Source organism: Elephas maximus, chromosome 6 (genome assembly GCF_024166365.1).
Source record: "Elephas maximus indicus isolate mEleMax1 chromosome 6, mEleMax1 primary haplotype, whole genome shotgun sequence".
Taxonomy (NCBI): Eukaryota; Metazoa; Chordata; class Mammalia; order Proboscidea; family Elephantidae; genus Elephas; species Elephas maximus.
The window spans coordinates 109,936,085-109,951,660 of NC_064824.1; the positions used below are offsets into that span (position 1 = coordinate 109,936,085).

Consider the following 15,576-nt stretch of genomic DNA (forward strand, 5'->3'; position numbering starts at 1 on the left):
AACATGAGGAAATATCTGAAAAACTTCTCCGGGGAAGATTTGTCTTCTGTCCTGACAAGTGAACCCTTTATTTACATAAAGATAAAACAATCCTCTTCTGAAATGGATGACTTTGAGAGCATTGCTCTGTGTAATTTTTTTAAGTTAGTATTTATTAAGCAACTACTAAGTGCCAGACAATGTTAAGATCTTGACACATTTTACTAATTTATTTAAATGTTACAAAAACCCTATGAGTTAGATATTATTATCTCTAATTTTTAGATAAGGAAGCTCAGAGTTTAAGAAATTTACCCCAAGTTTCACTGCTAATGACTGGTATTGTTGGGATTCAAAGCCAGATTTTTCTAATTTCAAATTCATGTTCTTTCACCAGGATAATCATGATTCTCACAGGCTGTTTAGTGTATTAATGAGTACAGCAATAAATGAGTATGAACGAATAAAGGAATATACATACATATTCCTGTTCTATAGAAACTGTTTAATTTTTCAGATTAATATCAGCTACCTCTATTTACTAATTATCTTCAAATTGGATAAACATAGGTGTCATGGACTGAACTATGTCCCCCCCAAAAATGTGTATAACAATTTGGCTGGGCCATGATTCCCAGTATTGTATGGCTGTCCTCTATTTATGATTGTAATTTTATGTTAAAGAGGATCTGGGTGGGATTTTAACATCCTTACTAAGGTCACAGCCCTGATCTAATGTAAAGGGAGTTTCCCTGGGGTGTGGCCTGCACCACCTTTTATTTTACAGGAGATAAAAGGAAAGATAACAAGCAAAGAGTGGGGGACCTCATACCACCAAGAAAGCAGTGCCAGAAGCAGAGTGCTTCCTTTGGACCCGGGGTTCCTGTGTGGAGAAGCTCCTAGTCCGGTGGAAGGGAGGAGATTGATAAGAAGGCTGACAGAGAGAGAAAGCCTTCCCTTGGAGCTGATGCCCTGAATTTGGACTTTCAGCCTACTTTACTTTACTTTGAAGAAATAAATTTATCTTTGTCAAAGCCATCTACTTGTGGTATTTCTGTCATAGCAGCACTAGTTGACTAAGACAATAGTTTTGATTTATTTTATGTAGATACAAGTATTCTCACTTGCCAAAAGAGGAAAAAGACTCTTAAAAGTCCCATAAGTATGATCCAGGATTCAAACCCAGATTGTACTTCTCTAAGGTTCATGTTCTCTTTGCCGCATAAGGCTATCTTTTTGTAAAGTGTATAAATTGATTAATTTTGACAATAATAATAATAATACATTATTATTTTGTTTAATATCATGATAACAACATATAGTAAGCATAGATATTCTGGCAGCAATTGTGGAAAACCAATGCATACTCTCAACCACCACAACAGCACTAAACTTATGCCCATTTTACAGATAAGGAAACAGATTTAGAGATGTTAAGAAATTTGATGAAATTATTACAGATGGTAAGTAGTAGAGTTAGAACTGGAACCCAGTTCTGCTTTACTCTGAATTCTGTCCTCATAACTGTTGTATTACACCATCTCTCATCTCTCACTGCATGAAGAAATATCTTTTCTTTACTCAGTTATTGTCTGTCTTTTCCAGTAGAATAGAATATGTGTGCCGTAAGGACTTTATTATTATTATTATTATTATTATTTTTAATCCCCAGAGCCTAGAATACTACTTGTTACATCATAACCCAATATGTTTTTAAATGAATTGATAAATGATTCCTTCTGGTTAGACAAAGACCACAGATATCTCACTTTGGTGACTCAATTCTCAAGTCTTTAAATAAGAAATGGTTCTAAGAAATAGACAGAAACCCTGCAAGAATTTACTCATTAGGCTATCTCTTTAGGAAAAGAAAACAACAATTCAACAGTAAACAACAATTCAACAGTACCTCTCCAAGAAATAATCAATTAATTATCCAGGATACTGAACTTTGTTGTTCATTCTTACACTAGTTTGCAGTGTGAACCTAGAACAGTTGCTAACGGTGTTCACCATGTATAAATTTCACCACTGAGTCAGACTTATGCCAATGACTCTCAAAAATCTAATAACAATTCATCAGAATACTTAGTGCTTTTAAAGATAAGTAATGGCAGTAATAAACGATAAACTATAAACTACTTTCATCCTTGTCTCTATCAAAAAGTGGTTATATGACTAGAAAAAAAATGTTTTTAATTTTCATTTAAACTGTATATTTTCATTAAGTGGGGTTCAGGTATGTCAGTAATACTAGAGCTGCTAATTTCAATATTAATTTTCTATTTCATCTTTATAAAATATAACAATTTCTTTGTTTTAAAAAAAAGAAACTCATTCAGTTACCTGGTATTCACAAATTTCTAAACGGTATTAAATGTCATTCAAAAGGCACTTTGAGTAATGACAACAGATTTTTCCTATTCATAAAAAAGTAAAATGATCAAAATCAATTGCATTAAAAAAATCAGTATTAACCTTCAGATTATCATTACACATTGTCTATAAATGTTCCTTGCTTAACTGCTATGTAATAATATGCACACATTTTACAATTTTGAGAATGTTAGTAGTCTTCTGTCACTTCCCCAGACTATTAATTTATTATTTTTTTTTATTTTACAGTTTGTATGTGGATATTACTGAGGTACATTTACAGATAGAGCCTAGTTTTGACCTGAAACAAATCAGAAATTTCAGTTCCCAGGTCATGCATTTTACTGACACCATACATTAGGATTTGAGTCTAACTTTTATTCACGCAGAAAAAAATGGTAGAATAGAGTGGGGATTGATGGCTTTCTGTCACTCTGGGTAGCTATTGCTAGAGAAAAATGAAAAAGAAGAAATAAAGATGAATGAAGGCTCTGCTCACGGAACATGTTCACATCTTCAAGAAGACTTCACACCTGTTCATGTGACTTCACATCTTAACACAGGAATCTGTTCTCCTTCAGATCCTTGTGAGCTATGTGTTTTTAACTGAGAGAGGTTCTTCATCTCTCATCTTTGCCCCTTTTAGTAACTCCCAGTCTGCCACCAGTGAAGAAGAAAACAAGTTTCACAGATACCCCTAAATGGTTCGCAAAAAGTAAGGTTTCCTAATAGAATTTGGGCTAGCTCCAATTAGCAATATTATATGGACAAGGAAAATAACCTGGGGACATAGTAGAGTGGGAAATGGAAAAAAAAAAAAAGCTTAATGGAGAAAATATAACGAGCTGACCTAAAAATCATGGTGACCTTTGGAACAACACAAGTTTTCTCAGAAAATATAAATGCCTGATTCAATCTACTTGCAAAAATGATATTACTGAATATTTCTGTTGATAGGCTGAATCTACACTTTGAGGAATGGTAATGGAATTTCTAGCCATAAAAAAATAAAATTAATGAATGCATAAAAAATACAGAGAGCAGTCTCACATAGAGTAACGACTTGATAATATTAGTTATAATTATTATTTCTTAAACATACTATTAAATTCTCCACAGGTATGGTATAATTCAAATAAATATAAGTTGGTTATTTTATAGCACCACCCCTTTTCCCCCCAACTTTGCCAATAAAAAAGGGATACAGCCAAAATTGTCTTGGAAGAAGTATAACCAGAATGCTCCTTAGAAGCAAGGATGGCGAGACTGCATCTTACATACTTTGGACATGTTGCCAGGGTCAATCAGTCCCTGAAGAAGCACATCATGTCTGAAAAAGTACAGGGTCAGTGGAAATGAGGAAGATCCTCAGTGAGATGAATTGACCCAGTGGCTGAACAATGGGCTCAAGCATAACAATGCCGGTAAGGATGGCACAGGACTGGGCAGTGTTTCGTTGTGTGGTATATAGGGTCACTATGAGTCAGAACCGACTCTGCAGCACCTAACAACAACAGCCAAAATGAAACTGGACATTGGAGCAATTATAATGACATCTTGCTTACTTCCATGAGTCTCTCTCGGTAAAAATCAGGAGCAAAGGAAGAGTCCTCTAAGTTACTGAAAGAGCGGTTCGTAAAGTACTTGTATTTATTCAGAACATATTCATTCATATTTTACAAACAATTCTAAAACAATTCTCTGTTCTGTGGCTTTGACCTATAGCTAATAATAGAATGTTTTTAAACACCCACTATATTCTTGGAGCTGAGCCACGTACCTTTGTACATGGGCTTGTTTGTTTAATCTTTACAAATCCCTGTGAAGTATGTATTAGTTTTCCTATTGCTGCTGTAATAATTTACGACCAATTTAGTGGCTTCAAACAACACAAATTTATTCTCTTACAGTTCTGGAGGTTACGGTCTGAAATGAGTTTCACTAGACTGAAATCAATACATGGGCAGGCCTGAATTCCTTCTGAAGCTTGTAGGAAAGAATCTGTTTCCTTGGTCCCTATATTCCTCAGTTTGTGGCCCCTTCTTCCATCTTCAAAGCACATCGCCCCAACCACTTCTTCTATCCTTACATCTTTCTTCTCTCTCAATTTGCTCTTTTTGCCTCCCACTTGGGCCCACCCAGATAATTCATCATAACCTCGCGATCTCAATGTTCTTAAGTTAATCATACTGCAAAGTCCCTTTTACCATGTAAGGTCCGTATTTACAGGTTCCAAGATTTGCACATACCTGGATATCTTTGAGGGGTCATTATTCCACCATAATTCAGGCAGATATTATTATTCTCATTTTGCAGATGAGAAAAAACATGTAGTAATTATTGATTCAACTCTATACATTGAGAAACTAAAATTCTGAGAGGTTGAGTAAATTACTCAGGCTCATAAAACGGAAAAGACATCAGCATTCAAATCTAGGCCTTCCTAACTGTGATTTTTTTTTTTTTCCCTACGCAATTCTGCTCCCAAAGTTGGAAAAAAGATGAAGCAAGGGCTAACTCCTTAAAGGTAGATTTTTTTTTTTTTTCAGTTGAGCTAAACGTATTTATTAAATATTTACTGAATGACTATGTAAGATCAAATTTTAGGTGCTGGGAATAAATATGAATCAGTCTCTAAGTAATCACATCTCCTCTTAACTATTTAAAAATTTTACATATGTATATATATATATATATACTGCTTAAATTTATGTCTCTAGTCCCAATCCCTTTTTTGAGCACCAAAACTAACAGCCTAATTGACGTCTCCTGTTTCATGTCCCATAAAATGTTGTAACTTGTCATGTGTGGAACTGAGCTCTTGATTATTCCCATACAGAATTGTTCATCCCTCAGCCTTCACTGTCTCAGGAAATGGTACTACCACTCTCCACTCTCTCACCGTCCATGGCTAATCAACAAACAAATGTTTTAAATTTTGTCTTAAAAATATTTTTGATTCCATCTATTTCTCCTTATTTCCATTGCCCCCAGACTCCTAACTGATATCTTCATTTCCATTCTTGTATCCCTTCAGTCAAATTTCCATACATACACTGACGTTATCTCTTTAGAACATAAATTGGATTATGTCACTTCCATGTTAAAATACTTCAGTAATTCCCAACTGCATTTATAACAAAACCGAAATTGTTTTGCTATAGGTCATTACTTTGCACCTTGATCTGCTTAAGACCAAGAGTTCCTTTCACTCTCCAAATTGTCCAGTTTGGATAATAAATCACATGGTTATCCTAACTATGGGGTCCTGTGTAATCTTTCCTCTGCCTGAAATCTTCTTCCCGTAGCCAGCACCTTTTGTCTCAGGACTCAGCGTGGTCTTCCCTTAACTATCCCGTATATTTATTCTTCTTCTTCAAAATATGAACCACAGTGTTTAACCCTGGACTTAACTGTTTTATTTCTTAAAAGTCTGTTCAACCTTTTAGGGTATACAAAGAGAACCAGGATCATGTTCATGTTTTTACTGTAGTTTTTAGGTGCCATGGAATCTATTTCAACTCACAGTGATCTATGTGACAGAACAGAACTGCCTCATGGGTCTTCTTGGCTGTAATTTTTACAGAAGCAGATTGCCAGGTCTTTCTCCTGTAGAGTTGCTGTGTGGCTTCAAACTGCCAAACTTTTAATTACCAGCCAGACGCTTAATCATCGGTGCCTTATGTCCAGGTTATTTATTCCTATATACCTTAGTCAGCATAGTCCCTGGCACGTGTTAAGATCTCAAAAATACCTTTTGAAGGATTGATGACAAAGTAATCCTGCCATATAATCAAAGAAATATGTAAACAAATAGTGTAACATTTAAATAATATGAATGTGTTCAGGACATCGATGACCAAAACTAGTATCGAAGAGGAAGAGGAAGTGATTACTTCTGTTTAGAGAGAAAGAGAAAGGAAGGCTCTGTGAAGGGAGGTGGTCCAATCAACACTGAAAGATGACTAAGATCATGTAGTGTGAATGAAAAGGTTGTGCGAAAAGATTTCTTCTAAGCAGAGGGAATGGTATTTGCAAAGCCAAAGAGACATAAAACTGTGTGAGCATTCAGGGAACTCAAAGCATTTCTATTGTTAGACTTTATAGTCTTACAAAATGATATCTTAATGCCACAAATCTTTAAGGACAAAACCTAAATTGTAGAGAACACCGAAGGGAAAATATAGAGAGCTAAGGAATTTCAGGTAGCTTTGTTTAATTTACAGTCCTATGATGATTTTAGAATTTTGATTGCATATTTATCTTACCTTATAAATTATGGAAGGTCTTAGACAAAAAAATTGAAGACTCTCATTTAAACTTCATTACCATAAAGAATTTTCTCAGTTGTTTTCATCACTTAATATTCACAAAATTATAATAAATAGTCCATAGAGAAAGTATATTGAGACTTGAGGGTGTATAAACTGGGCTTTTCCCTTATTTTCTGGGTTTTACTTTTAAGAATTATCTCAAATTTCTGATCTTGGTAATTTATTCTTATATATTCTGAGGCCATAGAAAGAAACAGGCCAAATCTACTAAATTAACATTTTGATAATTATACAAATGCAAAGATGAATATATATATATATAAAACCCCAGTCATATTTTGATGTAACTAAGAGTTGAAGTAGTGAATTAAAATTCACCTTGACCTTATTTCTCTAAAAACAAAATATTCAAGAAAGATACTTTGAATAGAAAGTCATATATGGTTCCTTTGAACATAAAGAATGTATACCAGAGGTTTTACACCAGTGAACTACAGGACATAAATGCTACGCTTGGCCCTGAAAATGCTTCAAAAGTTTGAGCCAAGATTTAAATTTGAGAGAATTTACATAAAAGTTCAGAACTTTGGTCCCGCTTGAAAAATTGGAAAATCAGATTAATCTGGTAATATTCCCCCCAAACCACAGTGCCCTGGGAATGAGTAGTTGCTCTCTAGTTCACCAGAAAAGCCCCCATCCCTACCACATCCCCCTCCATAACTTGTACTTCATATGAGACCTCTTGCCAGATCAAAAACGGCCAATCATTGAAGCCCAAGTGAGAATCATCAAGACATCTAGGAGAATTTAGAATTTAATCATTCGTAATAGTAAGAATTGTTGAAAGTAGTCTGTTTTATTAAAATCATCTAAAAACGGAACAATTCAGACATTCAACTTTTTCTTTCTTTGGTTTTGTTTGGTTATTAACTACGCTATACCAAATCAAACAAAAGAACAAACAAATCCAGTCAAACAATTCTTTAAGCATCTGGTCAACGCAACATTAATGGCATGATATAATTACCCCCAAATATCTAAGTACATCATGTGTTTGATCTGTAGTTTGCATGTCAATGCTACCTTATATATTTCAGTATCAGGCATAATTTATCTTATTTAATAGGTGAAAGTCTTGACGTGCTATTCTAGATGAGGGGACATAAGCCCAGAAATGCTCTTTCCACTGGAAGTGATAACTCTTACCTTAGCTATCTGGACACACCAGTTAAGCAGCAGCTGTGAACCAATGTTATCCTTGTGTTCATGGACGTAATCCAACAGGCAGCCATGGGGCATAAGCTGCGTGACCAGTTGAATGGTTGGGCTCAGACACACACCCAATAATCGAACTAGATGTGGATGGTCCATACTTGCCATGATCAGAGCTTCCTGTAAGAAATAGATACAATGCCATCATTTCATCTCAAATTACAATCACAGTTACTTGCATTGTGTTAACAAGGCTGATAATGTTACTGAAAATGTACTTTCAAATTCAATGGAGTCAAAAATAAAAAGACATTATTGTAACTATTATGTTCCAAAGTAATTTAATTCTATGAAATAAAATGAGAAGCAAAGACTATACATTTATTAAACTTGAAGATGTCATAGAATAACTGCTTATAAAATTAAAAACAATATTTTCTCTTTTGTCATATGGAAAACACTAGATTTTATTTATTGCTTAGTAAATTGAGATTGAGCCCCGACTTATACTGTGGATTTTTATACTTTGATCTTTCTTTTAAAGTGGAAATAACTTATACAAGTACAGTTATTTGGAATAGAATAAGGTAATCTACCTTATTAAGTCACCCATTATGGTGTGGAGTTGGACAGCACACACATATGTATTTATGTAATGCAATGTATAAATTGTAAATACTAAAAAAAATACAGACACAAACAATTTAAAAAATATGCCCATTGTGAATTTATATAGAAGACTAAACATTCTTATAAGATATTTTTCTCCCCAATTTTTTTTTTTTATGCTCTGTCTGATTTTGCTTATTCTAGATATACCGTGTTAAGTGGAATCGTACATTATTTGTCCTTTTACGTCTGGCTTATTTTTTTTATAGTGACCCTACAGGACAGGGTAGAACTGCCCCATATGGTTTGCAAGGCTATAAATCTTTACGGAAGCAGACTGCCACATCTTTCTCCTGAGGAGTGGCTGGGGTTACAAACCATCGACATTTTGATTAACAGTCAAGCACTTATCACTGCACCACCGTGGCTCCTTTGATTTTATTTACTATATACTACAGTAAACATTTGAAATAAAGCAAATCATTGTAGTTATAATTGAAGTAAAGGCAAGAATGCTAAAAAAACTGCTGTTTAATCCACTATCGACTGCTTAAATTTACAGTATAAACCAGAGGATAACTTCATTGAACTTGTAAACTTATCAGCTGCATACATATAAATACATACAAACACAATACTACATAAGCAGAAGTATATATTAAAATTAAATATTAAATTAACATAAATGTTAATATCTAATTACATTATAGTCATACTGATTCTGCCTATTTCTCTTTTGAAGTCCCTGGGTGCTGCAAATGGTTAATGTGCTCGCTCCTAGCCCAAAGGATGAAGGTTTGAGTCTACCCAGAGGCAGCTCAGTAGAAAAGACTGGCCATCTACTTCTGAAATATCAGCCACTGAGAACTCTATGGAACGCAGTTCTACTCTGAAACAGGGGGTTGCTATGAGTCAGAACTGACTTGATGGCAACTGGTTTTTACTGGTTTTTATTTCTCTTTTGGTGGCTCTTAGCTTTCCATGTACGTAGAAGTCACCTAGAGCGATCATTAAGAATGTAGCTTTCCTGGCCCCACTCCCAGACAATCAAGTGTAGAAGTGGTCTTAGGAACGTGCCTTGTACCAAGCTTCCCAGGTAAGCTATTGCAGGAAAACGTGAAACTCTGAGAGCTTCTGGTATATCTTGTTGTCCATCAAATATGTATCGCTATAATCTACTCCAAGAGTAACAGCATGTCCGTTGTTTTATTCACGTTATAATCCTATGAAGCAGTCGAAAAAGATAGTATTACTCAGCTGTAAAATAAGAAAACTGTAGGCTGAGTGAGATTACTGCCCTGGGTCACATGGCTGGTAGGAGTAGGATCAGTTTTAAGACTCAGAATTCTTGGTTCCTCCAAAAAACCAAATCCATTGCCATCAAGTCAGTTTCGACTCATAGCCATACTAGAAGACAGAGTAGAACTGCCCCATAGGGTTTCCAACAAGTGGCTGGTGGATTTGAACTGACAACCTTTTGGTTAGCAGCCAAGTTCTTAACTACTTCACCACCAGGGCTCCTCCTGGTTCCTAGCAAAATGTTATTTCTTATGACAGTGAAAATAACACAATTTTTACTCTAGTTCCATCAGTATTTAGTATGGTAGATACTTTTCTTGTTAAAAAAAAAAAAAAGACACCCCTAAATGCCTGAGATTAGCCATACCACAATGAATTCGGTTGTGTTACACTTCAGTTTATGAAGAACAATTAAAATGCAACAAATATGTGCTCACAGATAAACTGCCATCGCTTATGACATGCTTTTGGAGAAAGCAAAAGAAAGCCTCTTCTCTGTTTTGTTGAGAGTCGCATGTGCTACAGGCCATTTTAAGATAAAGACAATGATGAAATTTATTAATTGAAAAGATTTTGACAAAATCTTTTGTCAAAGGTGACAAACAGATTTTGAGATTATTTTGGGCTTCTTTATCAGGATGAAATACATAACAGGTTTTTTTTTTCCTCCCCAACTCAAGGAGTAATGATAATTTAATTCAAATATGCATTTAAAAAGTTTACATCAGAGGAATGTAAAAAAGTTGCATGAAAGTTCTCTTTTAAAAAATCTATTAGTAAGTCCTGGCAAAAAAGCTGGGTTTGTATTAAGGAAAATTGCTCATCACACTACAAAGAGTATTTGAAACCAAATTGCAGAGTATTTGCATAATAGTTCTCTTTTTTTGAGAAAGAAAAGATGAACAAGACACTAATTGTAGGTTTTATTTTTTCATAAAGGAAATAGCAGATGGCTCTTTTGGCGGCTAGGGGAATAGATAAAGAAAAGAGAATGTGGATACATTTAGAGTGATGAGTGGGATGGAGAAGGAAAAAAAATCCTAATATTTTAATCATGGAGCACTGGGTTTCAATAAATTACTCCGTGTTAAAATTAATAATGTCCTTGGTTACCTATCTCTATGTGCGGCCTCATGGAAACAATTTTGGAATCTTTGCTGTTGTCACTAGAAAATGTCACTGAAGGTCACTGGAATAAATATAAGTTGACAGGTCTATCATTTATATTCCAGAAATAAAAAATTAATCTTGTCTTTGTTTTCCTTTTTGCTTTATAAAATTTTTTTCTTGTAGGTGAATTAAAGAGTTTTCTCATTGGACAGAGGGAAAGGATGTAATAGGTGCTACACAGAAAACTCTAAAGCAAGACCATTTTTCTTTATAATAAGTTCTGGTTTGAATAAGGACCTTTTTTTTTAAACTACCAAGGGACTACCAAGGCATAGACAAAAAGCTCTGAAGCATGTGTGCCATTAGTCTCTAGCCATATGCCATTTGTATCTCTATTTCAGTCTGAAGGGAGGACATTTCTGTACAATAATAAAAGTGAGCAAGACCATTTGTCACATTAAGGGATCATTTTGCCCAGCCTGTAGATATTTATACCTTGCCACTTAAATTTGTTTTCTTACTTATTCTGGCTCATTCTTTCACAAAAAGGAAGAAAGAAAGAAAGAAAGAAAGAAATATATGTATGGCCAGTGCATACTTATGGGCTATTCTCTTTTTTTAAAAAATGTTAACATCAGCCAAACTTTCACTTTTTCATTATGTCTATGGACCATTAATTCAATACCCTTCAGCTGAAAATAGAGAAAATCTCATTGCATCAGGGATACAGAAGATAAAAAGGAAGATAGAGAAGAAGAAAAGATAGGCAATTAATGTAGGCCTATAAAACCGTGCTTAAAGCAGCAGCCAGCAGATTTGGAACACTAAAAAGAAATGCTGCCCCTAAAGATAGTGAGGGTGATGGTGATGAAGAAAACACAGAAGATAATGACAATAGCAATGATGAAAAATAAAATTACTGGTGCATAATAATGTTTTACAACCCTGCTTTGGCACAGATGGTACCCAGATAATAAAATAAATAAAATCTCCATCTGTTATTTCATGTCTAGAATAAATAATAATTTACTTGTGCAAGTAGGTGAACAGAAACTGGACGAGCTGCATTAATATACCATCAGTTTGAGTTTGAACACGCTGCTCAGTGGTTTAGTACTCCTTTCCAATCTCTGGCATCATTTTTGTGGACTTCAACAACCAAGATTATTACCCTCCTAACCACTCGTCAACTGGACCAATAAGGAACATCACGATAAATGGAGAAAAGATTGAGGGTGTCAATGATTTCATTTTACTTGGATCCACAATCAACACTCATGGAAGCAGCAGTCAAAAAATCAGAAGACGCATTGCATAGGGAAAATCTGCTGCAAAAGATCTCTTTAAAGTGTTGAAAAGCAAGGATGTCACCTTGAGGACTTAGGTGCCCCTGACCCAAGCCATGGTGTTTTCAATTGCTTCATACACATTTGAAAGCTGGACAATGAATAAGGAAGACAGAAGAAGAATTGATACCTTTGAATTGTGGTATCAGCAAGAATATTGAATATACCATGGACTGCCAAAAGAATGAACAAATCTGTCTTGGAAGAAGTACAACCAGAATGCTCCTTGGAAGCAAGTATAGAGTGACTGTGTTTCACATACTTTGGACATGTTGCCAGGAGGGATCATTCCCTGGAGAAGTATATCATGCTTGTTAAAGTAGAGCATCAGCCAAAAAGGCGAATACCCTCATCCAGATGGATTGACATAGTGGCTGCAAAAATGGACTCAAGCATAGTAACAATTGTGAGGATGGCGCAGGATTGGGCAGTGCTTCTTTCTATTGTGCGTAGGGTCGCTATGAGTCGGAACTAACTGGATGGCACCTAACAACAACAACAGCCACTTGTCTGTTAATTTGTTGTACGGTGGTGGCTTGCATGTTGCTGTGATGCTAGAAGCTATGCCACTGGTATTCCAAACATCAGCAGAGTCACCTATGGTGGATAGTTTTCAGCAGAGCTTCCAGACTAAGACAGAATAGAAAGAAGGACCTGGCTATCTACTTCTAAAAAGAAGGCCAGTGAAAACCTTATAAATAGCAGCAGAACATTGTCTGGTATAGTGCCAGACAATACCCTCAGATTGTAAGGTACTAAAAATATGAATGGGGAAGAGCTGTCTCCTCAAAGTACAGTAGACCTTAATGACGTGGATGCAGTAAAGCATTTGTGATATTCATCTATTGTTGTAGGATGACTCAAAATGAGAAGAAACAGCTGCAAACATCCATTAATAATTGGAATGCAGAATGTATGAAGTATGATTCAAGGAAAATTGGAAAACATGATTAATAATAAATAAAATGGAACACATAATTATCAATATCTTAGGCATTATTAGTGAGCTGAAATGCTCTGCTTTGGCCATTTTGAATCAGACAATCATATGGACTACTATGCTGGTAATGACAAACTGAAGATGAGTGGCATTGCAGTCCTTGTCAAAAAGAACATTTCAAGACCTATCCTAAAGTACAATGCTGTCAGTGGTAGAATAATATCCACGCACCTACAAGGAAGACCAGTTAATACGACTATTATTCAAATTTATGTACCAGGCAGTAATGCCAAAGATGAAGAAATTGAAGATTTTTACCAACTTCAGCAGTCTGAAATTGATCAAACATGCAATCAAGATGCACTGATAATTACTTACTGATGATTGGAATGCAAAAATTGGAAACAAAGAAGAAGGATCAATAGTTGGGAAATATGGTCTAGGTAATAGAAACTATACTGGAGATCCATGACAGAATTTTTCAAGACCAACAACTTACTCATGATAAATAGCTTTTTTCAACAACATAAACGGTGACTATTTTTTTTTTTTTTTATACACATGGGCCTTACTGAATGGAAAGCACAGAAATCAAATCAACTACATCTATGGAAACAGACAATGGAAGAAGCTTGATATTATCAGTCAAAACAAGGCCAGGGATCGACTGCAACAGACCATCAAATGCTCAAATGCAAGTTCAAGTTGAAGATGAAGAAAATTAAAACAAGTCCATGAGAGCAAAAGTATAAACTTGAGTATACCCCACGTGAATTTAGAGACCATCTCAAGATTCGACACATTGAACTCTGATGACCAAAGACCAGATGAATTATAGGATCACCTTCAGGACATCATACATGAAGTAAGCAAAGGTAATTAAAAGACAAGAAAGGAAGGAAAGACCAAAATGGATCTCAGAAAGACTCAGAAAATTGCTCTTGAATATAGAGGAGCTGAAGTGGAAGGAAGAAATGATCATATAAAAGAGATAAAGAGAAGATTTCTAAAGGGCAGCTTGAGAAGACAAAGGAAAGAATTACAATGAAATAAGCAAAGGCCCCGAGCAGAAAACCAAAAGTGAAGAATACACTCGTCATTTCTCAAGCCGAGAGAATTGAAGAAAAAATTCAAGACTCAAGTTGCAATTTTGAAGAATTTTATGGGCAAAATATTGAATGACGCAGGAAACATTAAGAGGTGATGGAAGGAATACATAGAGTTACTGCACAAAAAAGAATTGGTCGACATTCAACCATTTCATAACGTAGCAGATGATCAAGAACCAATGGTACTGAAGACAGAGGTCTAAGCTGCACTAAAGGCACTGGCAAAAAACAAGTCTCCAGGAAACGACAGAACACCAACTTAGACGTTTCAACAAACGATGCAACGCTGGAAGCATTCACTTGTCTGTGCTAAGAAATTTGGAAGCTACTTGGCTAACTGATTAGAAGAGACCCATATTTGTGCCCATTCCAAAGAAAGGTCATGCAACAGAATGCAGAAATTATTAAACAGTATCACTAACATCACATGCAAGTAAAATTTTTCTGAAGATAATTCAAAAACTTTTGCAGCAGTACATTGAAATGGAACTGCCAGAAATTCAGGCCGGGTTCAGAAGAGGACATAGAACTAAGGATATCATTGCTGATGTCAGTTGGATTTTGGCTGAAAGCAGAGAATACAAGAACGATGTTTACTTGTGTTTTACTGACTATATAAGGCATTTGACTGTGTGGATCATAACAAGTTATGGATAACATTGCAAAAAATGGGAGTTTTAGAACGCTTAATTGTGCTCATGAGGAACCTATACATAGATCAAGAGGCAGTTATTCAGACAGAACAAGGGGATATTGAATGGTTTAAAATCAGAAAAGGTGTGCTTCATGGTTGTATCCTTTCACCATACTTATTCAATTTGTATGCTAAGCAAATAATCTGAGAAGCCGGACTATATGGAAAGAACTCTGAATCAGGATTGGAGGAATACTCATTAACAATCTATGATATGCAGATAACACAACCTTGCTTACTGAAAGTGAAAAGAACTTGAAGCCCTTACTTATGAAGACCAAAGACTACATCTTCAGTATGAATTAGACCTCAACATAAAGAAAACAAAAATCCTCACAACTGGACCAATATTGAGTATACCATGGACTGCCAGAAGAACAAACAAATCTGTCTTTGAAGAAGTACAGTCAGAATGCTCCTCAGAAGTAAGGGTGGTGAGACTTGTCTCACGTATTTTGAACATGTTATCAGGAGTGACTGTCTCCAGAGAAGGACGTTATATTTGGTAAATTAGAGGGTCAGAGAAAAAGAGGAAGACCCTCAACAGATGGACTGACGTAGTGGCTGCAGTAATGGGCTCAAACATAGCAAAGATTGTGAGGATGGCGCAGGAGTGGGCAGTATTCCG

The 15,576-nt window shown here is 35.5% G+C and overlaps 1 protein-coding gene across 3 annotated transcripts in view; it reads right to left on the reverse strand.

Moving 5' to 3' along the window:
• The window catches only part of ERBB4 (erb-b2 receptor tyrosine kinase 4), a 1,265,080-nt gene that overhangs the window by 182,923 nt on the left and 1,066,581 nt on the right, over positions 1–15,576 (reverse strand). For all 3 annotated transcript variants that reach the window (XM_049888936.1, XM_049888934.1, XM_049888940.1), the window contains one exon: positions 7,836–8,021. In XM_049888936.1, the coding sequence (XP_049744893.1) occupies positions 7,836–8,021 (186 nt within the window). The remainder of the gene's footprint in view (positions 1–7,835; positions 8,022–15,576) is intronic.